Raw genomic sequence first — 14,237 nt, 5'->3', positions numbered from 1 at the left:
AATTAACTTAGTCATCCTACGTTGGACACGTTCAAGTGAATTTATATCCATTCTATAATATGGCGACCAAAACTGAACTGCATAATCTAAATGGGGCCTAACCAGAGCAAGATATAGCTTAAGAACCACACCAAGTGTCTTATTACTAACGCTTCGATTAATAAATCCCAGTGTCCTATTTGCCTTATTACGAACATTCATGCATTCATCCTTTTGTTTTAAATTCTTACTAATCATAACTCCCGGATCCCTTTCGCAATCCGACTTCGCAATCTCAACACCATCTAGCTCGTATCTTGTAACTCTATAATCATTACCTAGCCTCAGAACTTTACATTTATCAGCATTAAACTGCATTTGCCAATCATTTGACCATTTCAAAACCCTATCTAGATCAACTTGAAGTGATAGTGAGTCCTCCTCCGAATTAATTTCCCTACCGATTTTCGTATCATCGGCAAATTTGCAAATGTTGTTACTCAAACCTGAATCTAAATCATTTATATATATTATAAACAACAGAGGTCCCAGGACAGAGCCCTGAGGTACTCCACTAACAACATTATCCCACTCTGACTTAACCCCATTTATACTAACTCTCCGTTTCCTTTGGAATAGCCATGCCCTAATCCAAGTTATTATATCACCCCCAATACCATGAGCTTCTATTTTTTTAATCAGTCTTTCATGTGGCACTGTATCAAAAGCTTTGCTAAAGTCAAGGTACACAACATCACAATCCTTACCACTATCAACTGCCTCAACTATGCTGGAATAAAAAGTTAGCAAATTTGTTAAACATGAACGGCCATTTGTAAAACCATGTTGCGACTCATTTATTAATTTATGTTTTTCAAGATGGAGACGAATTGTATTTGCAATTATTGAATTCAAGTAACTTTCCCACAATAGACGTTAGGCTAATTGGCCGATAGTTTGACGCAAGTGATCTATCTCCTTTCTTAAAAATTGGTACCACATTAGCTACCTTCCATGAGGTACGAAGACAGACTGAAGGAACTAAACCTGACGACGCTTGAAAGGAGGAGACGGGGAGACATGACAGAGACATAATTCTTAGCGGTATTAACAGAATGGAAAGAGGACATGTTCGCAGTGAATACCAGTAGAAGACGACCCAGTAATCTGTACGAGTAGTGGGAAAATGGAATGAACTAAAGGAGCAGGTTGTGGAGGCAAATTCCATGCATAACCTTAAGGGTAGACATGTTAGGGAAATGCGCCAGGAGTCATTGTATTAGACAACTGGCGCCTAGAAATGCGGGATACAAGAGCTAGAGCTCGATCCTGCAGGCACAAAATGGTGAGTCCACATATGTACTGAGGTAACTACAGTGAACAATGACGTCACGCTGTAATCCCAGATAGAGCATTATAAGTTAAAGTTCATTATAATGTTAAGTTAAATTGAACATCAGCTTGTAGAGAACTAAGGTGATCCCTGACCATAGTGATCCCTTAGTTACGTTACAGGTAGTTTAAAGCTGAGGCTTAGTTAAGTTAACCCAAGACTAAGCTAAGCCCGGTCAAGTGTTGGGTTCCTTAATACATCCTTATGTTATGTCTCCGTGGTGTAGTGGTAAGACACTCGCCTGGCGTTCCGCGAGCGCTATGTCATGGGTTCGTATCCTGGCCGGGGAGGATTTACTGGGCGCAATTCCTTAACTGTAGCCTCTGTTTAACGCAACAGTAAAATGTGTACTTGGATGAAAAAACGATTCTTCGCGGCAGGGGATCGTATTCCAGGGACCTGCCCGAAACGCTACGCCTACTAGTGGCTGTACAGGAATGTAACAACTCTTGTATATATCTCAAAAAAAAAAAAAAAAAAAAAATGTATACCGTGCCCTAGATGACCCCAGGGGGATCTTAAGGACTTTCCCCTCCCATGGGGGAAGGGTGTCCACTACCCCCCCCATGGCAGGGGGAGCGGGTGTCCACTACCCCCCCCTCATGGTAGGGGGAGGTGTCTACTTCCCCCCCATGGCAGGGGGAGGGGGTGTCCACTTCCCCCCCATGGTAGGGGGAGGTGTCTACTTCCTCCCCCCCCATGGCAGGGGGAGGGGGTGTCCACTCCCCCCCCATGGCAGGGGGAGGGGGTGTCCACTCCCCCCCCCATGGCAGGGGGAGGGGGTGTCCACTCCCCCCCCCATGGTAGGGGGAGGTGTCTACTTCCCCCCCCATGGCAGGGGGAGGGGGTGTCCACTCCCCCCCCCATGGCAGGGGGAGGGGGTGTCCACTCCCCCCCCCATGGTAGGGGGAGGTGTTTACTTCCCCCCCCCCCAAGGTAGGGGGAGGTGTCTACTCCCCCCCCCCATGGTAGGGGGAGGTGTCTACTTCCCCCCCCCATAGTAGGGGGAGGTGTCTACTTCCCCCCCCCCCATGGTAGGGGGAGGTGTCTACTTCCCCCCCCATGGTAGGGGGAGGTGTCTACTTCCCCCCCCCATGGTAGGGGGAGGTGTCTACTTCCCCCCCCCCATGGTAGGGGGAGGTGTCTACTTCCCCCCCCCCATGGTAGGGGGAGGTGTCTACTTCCCCCCCCCATGGTAGGGGGAGGTGTCTACTTCCCCCCCCATGGTAGGGGGAGGTGTCTACTTCCCCCCCATGGTAGGGGGAGGTGTCTACTTCCCCCCCCCCATGGTAGGGGGAGGTGTCTACTTCCCCCCCTCCATGGTAGGGGGAGGTGTCTACTTCCCCCCCCCCCCATGGTAGGGGGAGGTGTCTACTTCCCCCCCCCATGGTAGGGGGAGGTGTCTACTCCCCCCCCCATGGTAGGGGGAGGTGTCTACTTCCCCCCCCATGGTAGGGGGAGGTGTCTACTTCCCCCCCATGGTAGGGGGAGGTGTCTACTTCCCCCCCCTCATGGTAGGGGGAGGTGTCTACTTCCCCCCCCCCATGGTAGGGGGGGGGTGTCTACTTCCCCCCCCCATGGTAGGGGGAGGTGTCTACTTCCCCCCCCATGGTAGGGGGAGGTGTCTACTTCCCCCCCCCCATGGTAGGGGGAGGTGTCTACTTCCCCCCCCATGGTAGGGGGAGGTGTCTACTTCCCCCCCCCATGGTAGGGGGAGGTGTCTACTCCCCCCCCCATGGTAGGGGGAGGTGTCTACTTCCCCCCCCATGGTAGGGGGAGGTGTCTACTTCCCCCCCATGGTAGGGGGAGGTGTCTACTTCCCCCCCCTCATGGTAGGGGGAGGTGTCTACTTCCCCCCCCCCCATGGTAGGGGGGGGTGTCTACTTCCCCCCCCCATGGTAGGGGGAGGTGTCTACTTCCCCCCCCATGGTAGGGGGAGGTGTCTACTTCCCCCCCCCCATGGTAGGGGGAGGTGTCTACTTCCCCCCCCCATGGTAGGGGGAGGTGTCTACTTCCCCCCCATGGTAGGGGGAGGTGTCTACTTCCCCCCCCATGGTAGGGGGAGGTGTCTACTTCCCCCCCCATGGTAGGGGGAGGTGTCTACTTCCCCCCCCCCATGGTAGGGGGAGGTGTCTACTTCCCCCCCCATGGTAGGGGGAGGTGTCTACTTCCCCCCCCATGGTAGGGGGAGGTGTCTACTTCCCCCCCCCATGGTAGGGGGAGGTGTCTACTTCCCCCCCCCCATGGTAGGGGGAGGTGTCTACTTCTCCCCCCATGGTAGGGGGAGGTGTCTACTTCCCCCCCCCCCATGGTAGGGGGAGGTGTCTACTTCCCCCCCCCCCCCATGGTAGGGGGAGGTGTCTACTTCCCCCCCCCATGGTAGGGGGAGGTGTCTACTTCCCCCCCCCATGGTAGGGGGAGGTGTCTACTTCCCCCCCCCCATGGTAGGGGGAGGTGTCTACTTCCCCCCCCCCCCATGGTAGGGGGAGGTGTCTACTTCCCCCCCCCCCCATGGTAGGGGGAGGTGTCTACTTCCCCCCCCCCCCATGGTAGGGGAGCAGGTCTTCCCCCCCCCCACCTCCCCCGGGAGAAAGGCATAAATCGGGTCTTGTTATTTATTGCGTGCAGGGTAGTGGCATGGTAAGTGTCGATGAGGTACCGGCCAAGAGGCTCCATCTGTCACTGTTAGAGCCCCGTGATGGGCCGTCCCCTCCCTCACCCCTCACTTCTCTCCCCAACTCTCCTACACCCCTTCCCTCCCCCCTCCCCACCTCTCCTTCCCATCTGTCACCATATTCCCCTGAGGCTGACTCCTCCTTATCTCCACAACCTGTCTACCTGTTGCTCCAGACTGTACCCTTTATCCTCCCACTTGTGTACTCCCCTCTACCTTCCCCTCACCTCTACCTTCCCCCCTCACCTCTACCTTCCCCTCACCTCTACCTTCCCCTCACCTCTACCTTCCCCTCCCCTCTACCTTCCCCTCACCTCTACCTTCCCCTCACCTCTACCTTCCCCTCCCCTCTACCTTCCCCCCTCCCCTCTACCTTCCCCTCACCTCTACCTTCCCCCCTCACCCCTACCTTCCCCCCTCACCCCTACCTTCCCCCCTCACCTCTACCTTCCCCTCACCTCTACCTTCCCCCCTCACCCCTACCTTCCCCCCTCACCCCTACCTTCCCCCCTCCCCTCTACCTTCCCCTCACCTCTACCTTCCCCTCACCTCTACCTTCCCCTCACCTCCACCTTCCCCTCACCTCTACCTTCCCTTCACTTCTACCTTCGCCTCACCTCCACCTTCCCCTCACCTCTACCTTCCCCTCACCTCTACCTTCCCCTCACCTCTACCTTCCCCTCACCTCCACCTTCCCCTCACCTCTACCTTCCCTTCACTTCTACCTTCGCCTCACCTCCACCTTCCCCTCACCTCTACCTTCCCCTCACCTCTACCTTCCCCTCACCTCTACCTTCCCCTCACCTCTACCTTCCCCTCACCTCTACCTTCCCTTCACTTCTACCTTCGCCTCACCTCCACCTTCCCCTCACCTCTACCTTCCCCTCACCTCTACCTTCCCCTCACCTCTACCTTCCCCTCACCTCCACCTTCCCCTCACCTCCGCCTTCCCCTCACCTCCACCTTCCCCTCACCTCTACCTTCCCCTCACCTCCACCTTCCCCTCACCTCTACCTTCCCCTCACCTCCACCTTCCCCTCACCTCTACCTTCCCCTCACCTCTACCTTCCCCTCACCTCCACCTTCCCCTCACCTCCACCTTCCCCTCACCTCTACCTTCCCCTCACCTCCACCTTCCCCTCACCTCCACCTTCCCCTCACCTCTACCTTCCCCTCACCTCCACCTTCCCCTCACCTCCACCTTCCCCTCACCTCCACCTTCCCCTCACCTCTACCTTCCCCTCACCTCTACCTTCCCCTCACCTCTACCTTCCCCTCACCTCTACCTTCTCCTCACCTCCACCTTCCCCTCACCTCTACCTTCCCCTCACCTCTACCTTCCCCTCACCTCCACCTTCCCCTCACCTCTACCTTCTCCTCACCTCCACCTTCCCCTCACCTCCACCTTCCCCTCACCTCTACCTTCCCCTCACCTCTACCTTCCCCTCACCTCTGTCCCTCCAAACAAGTATGTCCCCAGGTGTCCCCAGGTGTCCCCAGGTATCCCCAGGTGTCCCAGGTGTCCCCAGATGTCCCCAGATGTCCCAGGTGTCTTCGTGGCTCCTGAAGGTTACCTCGAAGGACCACACACACACACACACACACACACACACACACACACACACACACACACACACACACACACACACACACACACACACACACACACACACAGCCCCAACTAAGTCTCTAATGCTACAATGGACAAATGTGGAGCTCCCACATTTAGAAGACTGCCAACCTGACTGCTATAAGACCAGCGTCATGTATCCCCCATATAGTGTAGCAGGACAGAATACAAAGACTACAGTAGAACATTTGGGAAAAAAGCCCTAAAAAGCTGTAACCTACGAGGCAGCAACGGGTACAGGAAGGTCAAGACCAACCTCACATTGTAGGTGATGTGAGGGCACCAGCCTGGCCCGCCTCACTCTAGGCAGCGGCTACTGTAGCAACAATAGTAGCTACTGTAGCAACAATAGCGGCTACTGTAGCAACAATAGTAGCTACTGTAGCAACAATAGCAGCTTCTGTAGCAACAATAGTGGCCACTGTAGCAACAATAGCAGCTACTGTAGCAACAATAGCAGCTTCTGTAGCAACAATAGTGGCCACTGTAGCAACAATAGCAGCTACTGTAGCAACAATAGCGGCTACTGTAGCAACAACAGCAGCTTCTGTAGCAACAATAGCAGCTACTGTAGCAACAATAGCAGCAACAGTTGTAGCAACAATAGCAGCAACTGTAGCAATAATAGCAGCTACTGTAGCAACAATAGCAGCTACTGTAGCAACAATAGCGGCTACTGTAGTAACAATAGCAGCAACTGTAGCAACAATAGCAGCTACTGTAGCAACAATAGCAGCTACTGTAGCAACAATAGCAGCTACTGTAGCAACAATAGCAGCTACTGTAGCAACAATAGCAGCAACTGTAGCAACAATAGCAGCTACTGTAGCAACAATAACAGCAACTGTAGCAACAATAGCAGCTACTGTAGCAACAATAGCAGCTACTGTAGCAACAATAGCAGCTACTGTAGCAACAATAGCAGCAACTGTAGCAACAATAGCAGCTACTGTAGCAACAATAGGAGCTACTGTAGCAACAATAGCAGCTACTGTAGCAACAATAGCAGCTACTGTAGCAATAATAGCAGCTACTGTAGCAACAATAGCAGCTACTGTAGCAACAATAGCAGCTACTGTAGCAACAATAGCAGCAACTGTAGCAACAATAGCAGCAACTGTAGCAACAATAGCAGCAACTGTAGCAACAATAGCAGCTACTGTAGCAACAATAGCAGCAACTGTAGCAACAATAGCAGCTACTGTAGCAACAATAGCAGCTACTGTAGCAACAATAGCAGCAACTGTAGCAACAATAGCAGCTACTGTAGCAACAATAGCAGCTACTGTAGCAACAATAGCAGCTACTGTAGCAACAATAGCAGCTACTGTAGCAACAATAGCAGCTACTGTAGCAACAATAGCAGCAACTGTAGCAACAATAGCAGCTACTGTAGCAACAATAGCAGCTACTGTAGCAACAATAGCAGCTACTATAGCAACAATAGCAGCATCTGTAGCAACAATAACAGCAACTGTAGCAACAATAGCAGCTACTGTAGCAACAATAGCAGCTACTGTAGCAACACTAGCAGCTACTGTAGCAACAATAGCAGCAACTGTAGCAACAATAGCAGCTACTGTAGCAACAATAGCAGCAACTGTAGCAACAATAGCAGCTACTGTAGCAACAATAGCAGCTACTGTAGCAACAATAGCAGCTACTGTAGCAACAATAGCAGCTACTGTAGCAACAATAGCAGCTACTGTAGCAACAATAGCAGCTACTGTAGCAACAATAGCAGCTACTGTAGCAACAATAGCAGCTACTGTAGCAACAATAGCAGCAACTGTAGCAACAATAGCAGCTACTGTAGCAACAATAGCAGCAACTGTAGCAAGAATAGCAGCAACTGTAGCAACAATAGCAGCTACTGTAGCAACAATAGCAGCTACTGTAGCAACAATAGCAGCTACTGTAGCAACAATAGCAGCTACTGTAGCAACAATAGCAGCTACTGTAGCAACAATAGCAGCTACTGTAGCAACAATAGCAGCTACTGTAGCAACAATAGCAGCTACTGTAGCAACAATAGCAGCAACTGTAGCAACAATAGCAGCTACTGTAGCAACAATAGCAGCTACTGTAGCAACAATAGCAGCAACTGTAGCAACAATAGCAGCTACTGTAGCAACAATAGCAGCAACTGTAGCAACAATAGCAGCTACTGTAGCAACAATAGCAGCAACTGTAGCAACAATAGCAGCTACTGTAGCAACAATAGCAGCTACTGTAGCAACAATAGCAGCTACTGTAGCAACAATAGCAGCTACTGTAGCAACAATAGCAGCTACTGTAGCAACAATAGCAGCTACTGTAGCAACAATAGCAGCAACTGTAGCAACAATAGCAGCTACTGTAGCAACAATAGCACCACCCACGTGGTTCACAACTCCAACATCGTCCCATAAACCGTCAATCTTCGCCACCAATCAGCAACAATTTCAATTAACCCGCCAATTACTAATGACAAGTCTAAGAGACATATGACGAAGCTTTAAGTTACGGCTCAAAGTCGTGTACAGAATCTGAATTAAATCCACAAATTAACGCCGAGTAATCGATAACGATTTTTTTTTAGAATCCAGGTGATTAATTGTAATCACCTGAATAATGTCATTTGTGAAGGATTGTTCGATTGTGTAGTATAGTGATTAATTCTGTTTAGCGTCAATATTTTTTTAAGGGTTTAAATGAATTTGAGAAATATCTTCGTCCGTGAGAAGTGAGGGGAGACACAGGTGAGAGGTGAGGGGTGACCCAGGTGAGAGGTGAGGGGTGACCCAGGTGAGAGGTGAGGGGAGACACAGGTGAGAGGTGAGGGGGTGACCCAGGTGAGAGGTGAGGGGGGTGACACAGGTGAGAGGTGAGGGGAGAGACAGGTGAGAGGTGAGGGGTGACCCAGGTGAGAGGTGAGGGGAGACCCAGGTGAGAGGTGACACAGGTGAGAGGTGAGGGGTGACCCAGGTGAGAGGTGAGTGGAGACACAGGTGAGAGGTGACCCAGGTGATAGGTGAGGGGTGACCCAGGTGAGAGGTGAGAGGTGACCCAGGTGAGAGGTGAGGGGTGACCCAGGTGAGAGGTGAGGGGTGACCCAGGTGAGGGGTGACCCAGGTGAGAGGTGAGGGGTGACCCAGGTGAGGGGTGACAGGTGAGAGGTGAGGGGTGACCCAGGTGAGAGGTGAGGGGAGACACAGGTGAGAGGTGAGGGGTGACAGGTGAGAGGTGAGGGGTGACACAGGTGAGAAGTGAGGGATGACCCAGGTGAGAGGTGAGGGGTGACCCAGGTGAGAGGTGAGAGACAACACAAGTGAGAGGTGAGGGACGACACAGGTGAGAGGTGAGACACGACACAGGTGAGAGACAACAGAAGTGAGAGGTGAGACACAAAGCGGTAACTAACGACAACAACAACAACAATAACAATAAGATTCTTCAAGCCTCTATCAAAGCTCCCAGAACAATCTCTCAAGATCTTAATTAATAATCAGTAAATCGATAATAAAACTTTATTGTGTGTGTTTTTGCCTCCATGTTGCCCGAGGTCTCACGCGGCGCTGCCACGAAGATCAAGTTTTTGTACACTTAAACCACTCAACTTTATCTAATATAAACTAATTTAATATATAGTCACTTAAGTGATCAATTCGTCAATAATACATATATCTTTTTGTTAAATAATTGTAAGAATATAATATTATGTTATATGAATTATATTACATCAGCTGATGTAACCCATAATATTAAAATTCTTATATTTTTTTTCTAATTGACAAGTTGGTAGAGGAGTAGATGGTCTCTGGTCTTAGCAGGCTAAGATCTTTCCTGTCCAAGAGTTCATGGTAAGCCTTACCCCGCTCAATTTTCCCTGGAACACGACCCGTCAGTCCGTTTACAACCAGGTATGTTAATTACTGCTGGGTGAACAGAGGCGGCCAGTTAAGGAGCTTCGAGTTGGTCGAAGTTTCCTCTCGACCCACGCCTGAACCTGGCCTGAATGTTGCCTGAACCTGGCCTGAACCTGGCCTGAATGTTGCCTGAATGTTGCCTGAACCTGGCCTGAATGTTGCCTGAACCTAGCCTGAACCTAGCCTGAACCTGGCCTGAACCTGGCCTGAATGTTGCCTGAACCTGGCCTGAATGTTGCCTGAACCTGGCCTGAATGTTGCCTGAACCTGTCCTGAATGTTGCCTGAACCTGGCCTCAATGTTGCCTAAACCTAGTCTGAACCTGGCTGAATTAACTCCTTAAGTGTTTACCTCTTCCAGTCCCTTCCAGACACCACAACAACCAACCACCACCACATGTGAGAGGTGGTGGTTGGTTGACAACCACAACAGCTGCCATGATCATAATCTTCCCACACGTAACAAAAAAAGACGAAACACAATATCCATAACTAGATCCGTTTGACATTGCCGGGGTGGTGAAGGGGCGGCCTGGCTGCCCCGCCCCCTCCCGTAGTGACCCTTAGTGACCCCGTCCACAAGGGCCACAACCGCGCCTCCAGGAGCGCCCGTCCTCCTCCTCCTCCTCCTCTGTCCCTTCCACCGAGCATCACTCATGGAGATGTGATCGATCGTCAGTCTTTGATTTATGGATGCTGCGTCGACCTGAGCACCAGGTGATGCTCAGGACCCAAGATGCTGGGTCGACCTGAGCACCAGGTGATGCTCAGGACCCAAGATGCTGCGTCTACCTGAGCACCAGGTGATGCTCAGGATCCAAGATGCTGGGTCGACCTGAGCACCAGGTGATGCTCAGGACCCAAGATGCTGGGTCGACCTGAGCACCAGGTGATGCTCAGGATCCAAGATGCTGGGTCGACCTGAGCACCAGGTGATGCTCAGGACCCAAGATGCTGGGTCGACCTGAGCACCAGGTGATGCTCAGGATCCAAGATGCTGCGTCTACCTGAGCACCAGGTGATGCTCAGGATCCAAGATGCTGGGTCGACCTGAGCACTAGGTGATGCTCAGGACCCAAGATGCTGGGTCGACCTGAGCACTAGGTGATGCTCAGGACCCAAGATGCTGCGTCTACCTGAGCACCAGGTGATGCTCAGGATCCAAGATGCTGGGTCGACCTGAGCACCAGGTGATGCTCAGGACCCAAGATGCTGCGTCTACCTGAGCACCAGGTGATGCTCAGGACCCAAGATGCTGGATCGACCTGAGCACCAGGTGATGCTCAGGACCCAAGATGCCTCCTACACCCCCCTTCCCTGGTGTAGGTTAGGTTATACAGTTCTTATTAATGTGTGTGTAGATCTCGCTGCCTAATAAATGGTTTTATTGCATTCTTAAGCAAAAGACAAAAGTGAGTGTATAGATTATACTCCTGTTGTGTTTCAATAATTTATTACTGAAATTCTGGAAAACTTGGCTTATTAGGCAAATCGGGGCCTTGCATAGTAGGCCAAGAACTGCATTCTGGCTACTAGGTAAAACATATATATATATATATATATATATATATATATATATATATATATATATATATATATATATATATATATATATAATATGATATATAATATGATATATTGCCAGCCACAGTATCGTAAATTAAACTATTTCATTACTTAATAATACATCACAATATTATTGTTTACGCCATTAAATAATAACCAAAAAGTATTGACTGGCCATTATTATAATATGTTGTTACGATTAAAACTATAAAAGGCAATGTCTGTCTCACTGTTCTAGATAGATCAAACTTTGCAGAGTGACTCGTCTTCGGCCGGGGACGGTCATAGTCAGGTCAGGAAAAAAAAAAAGTCCCATGCCAAGCTTCAGCATATGTTCCCCCGTTGCATGCAAGTTCCGATCTTGCAACATAAAAGCCTCTAGCAACCAGTGGTTCTCTGGGTACCTCTGGGTCACATACCCCTCTCTCCTTGCTATACCAGGCTATTCGGAACAAAAAGTTGCAAGTAGCACGGGCTATGGAGAGCCCCCTTTGAGAATCAATTCTAACCCCACTAAGATTACAGGGGCGAAGGGTCGGGAATTTGGTAAATAATAGGGAAAGTGGTGAATGGTAGGGAAGGCGGGAAAGGGTTATCTTGAGATGATTTCGGGGCTTTAGTGTCCCCGCGGCCCGGTCCTCGACCAGGCCTCCACCCCCAGGAAGCAGCCCGTGCCAGCTGACTAACACCCAGGTACGTATTTTACTGCTAGGTAACAGGGGCATAGGGTGAAAGAAACTCTGCCCATTGTTTCTCGCCGGCGCCCGGGATCGAACCCGGGACCACAGGATTACAAGTGCAGCGTGCTGTCCGCTCGGCCGACCGGCTCCCCTAGAGAAGGGAAGATGGTTGCGGTAAATGTAAAATTTGCAACGGTTGCAACTGTATGCGAATACCACCAATTTGCTTATGTGCTCAGCAATAGTCGTCCATGGCTTGACAGATTACAAGAGGAGGTGTACCTGAGCAGCACACGGGTAGTGGAGTGAGGGAGTCACTGTGGGCACACCTTACCCACACGACCTTGTACACCTGGTCGTGAACCACTGGATCGTTAGTATCTCTCACATGACCTGACCACTCTAGAAGACTAACCTTTGGCTCCTACATCAAAGATTTGGTTATAATGTGATTATAGGCTCCAAGGTGTTGATGTCCCACGACTTATTTAATGGTTAACTCCAGTAATAACCATAATAGTAATAGTAGTAGTAGTAGTAGTAATAATAGTAGTAGTAGTAATAATAGTAGTAGTTGTAGTAGTAATAGTAATAATAGTAGTAATAATAGTAGTAGTAGTAATAATAGTAGTAGTTGTAGTAGTAATAGTAATAATAGTAGTAATAGTAGTAGTAATAGTAATAATAGTAGTAATAGTAGTAGTAATAGTAATAATAGTAGTAATAGTAGTAATAGGTTTGAGCCCTCGTCACGGCCCTTGTGGATTTGTTCAGTAGTAGTAGTAGTACCTCTTTATTTTAAGGTAAATGTTACCAAGGCTACTCTCCCATGGTAATATTGCCCCCCGGGGGGCGATAAGATTACTCTCCCATGGTAATATTGCCCCCGGGGGGCGATAAGGTTACTCTCCCATGGTAATATTGCCCCCCGGGGGGCGATAAGATTACTCTCCCATGGTAATATTGCCCCCGGGGGGCGATAAGATTACTCTCCCATGGTAATATTGCCCCCGGGGGGCGATAAGGTTACTCTCCCATGGTAATATTGCCCCCCGGGGGGCGATAAGATTACTCTCCCATGGTAATATTGCCCCCGGGGGGCGATAAGGTTACTCTCCCATGGTAATATTGCCCCCGGGGGGCGATAAGGTTACTCTCCCATGGTAATATTGCCCCCGGGGGGCGATAAGGTTACTTTTCCATGGTAATATTGCCCCCGGGGGGCGATAAGGTTACTCTCCCATGGTAATATTGCCCCCGGGGGGCGATAAGGTTACTCTCCCATGGTAATATTGCCCCCGGGGGGGCGATAAGGCTACTCTCCCATGGTAATATTGCCCCCGGGGGGCGATAAGGTTACTCTCCCATGGTAATATTGCCCCCGGGGGGCGATAAGGTTACTCTCCCATGGTAATATTGCCCCCGGGGGGCGATAAGGCTACTCTCCCATGGTAATATTGCCCCCGGAGGCAATAAGGCTACTCTCCCATGGTAATATTGCCCCCGGGGGGCGATAAGGCTACTCTCCCATGGTAATATTGCCCCCGGGGGGCGATAAGGTTACTCTCCCATGGTAATATTGCCCCCGTTTCCACTGAGAAACAAGGTCTCTCTTAACACTTCACTTGATGACGTGATGACAAGTTTATACCCTCAGCTGCCATTACTGCCGGCGGCAAGGGACTCCACAGGAGCGACACACGGGATAAATAAACACCCAAATGACTCCTGAGAGAGACAGTGACCACGACATGAGAGGTAGTTAGCGGTGCCTGGGGAGGGGGGGGGGGTGAGTGAAGATAGTCATAGTGACGAAGAGACAAAGTAGTGAAGATGACCAGAGTGATGAGGCTGGATCGTGTGAAGTTGAAATAGTTACAAACGTCAAGTGAAGATGATGGTGATGATGGGGGGGGGGGGGTGGAACACGGGCGAGCAGTTAACATTGTTTCTTGTAAAGATAGTTAAGCTCTTGTGATAGCTCCGATGCTATCATGCTTAAGCTCAGACTTCCGATAGCCTATACTTTAAATTATTATCGTCATCTTGTGAGGATAACCTGATGATAAATCTCATCTGGTGTACGATCTGCTCTTGTCAGTGTTACGGGATGGAAGACATACGACGCAGTCTCTGACGACGTCTTCATCAGTGTTCCTTGTATCCACATCTGACGACACACAGACGAAAGCTCCCATAATGCCTCGAGAAGTTTGTAAATTAATACAGATGCCAGAGGCATTTATAATGAAGGTAGCCTATTACAAATTCTTGTTAATTCTTCAATATGAATGGCCAGTAAATACCTGATCGACCAGGCTGTGACTCATACGTCAGGCTGCAAGCCGCTGCGTCCAACAGCCTGGTTAACCAGTCCAGCAACGAGGAGGCCTGGTCGACGACCGGGT

The 14,237-nt window shown here is 50.4% G+C and overlaps 1 protein-coding gene across 1 annotated transcript; it reads right to left on the bottom strand.

The window, feature by feature from the left end:
• Positions 1-5,978: 5,978 nt before the first annotated feature.
• Positions 5,979-14,027, bottom strand: LOC123759928 (calphotin-like). The gene is made up of 2 exons (XM_045745177.2): positions 13,953-14,027; positions 5,979-8,096 (listed from the first exon to the last, which is right to left on the bottom strand). Exons 1-2 carry the CDS (start codon positions 14,025-14,027, stop codon positions 5,979-5,981), a joined length of 2,193 nt encoding a protein of 730 aa, XP_045601133.2.
• Positions 14,028-14,237: the final 210 nt, after the last annotated feature.

Source organism: Procambarus clarkii, chromosome 16 (genome assembly GCF_040958095.1).
Source record: "Procambarus clarkii isolate CNS0578487 chromosome 16, FALCON_Pclarkii_2.0, whole genome shotgun sequence".
Classification (NCBI taxonomy): domain Eukaryota; kingdom Metazoa; phylum Arthropoda; class Malacostraca; order Decapoda; family Cambaridae; genus Procambarus; species Procambarus clarkii.
The sequence above is the reverse complement of the archived record's forward strand: the minus strand, read 5'-3'. Positions and strand labels throughout refer to the sequence as shown.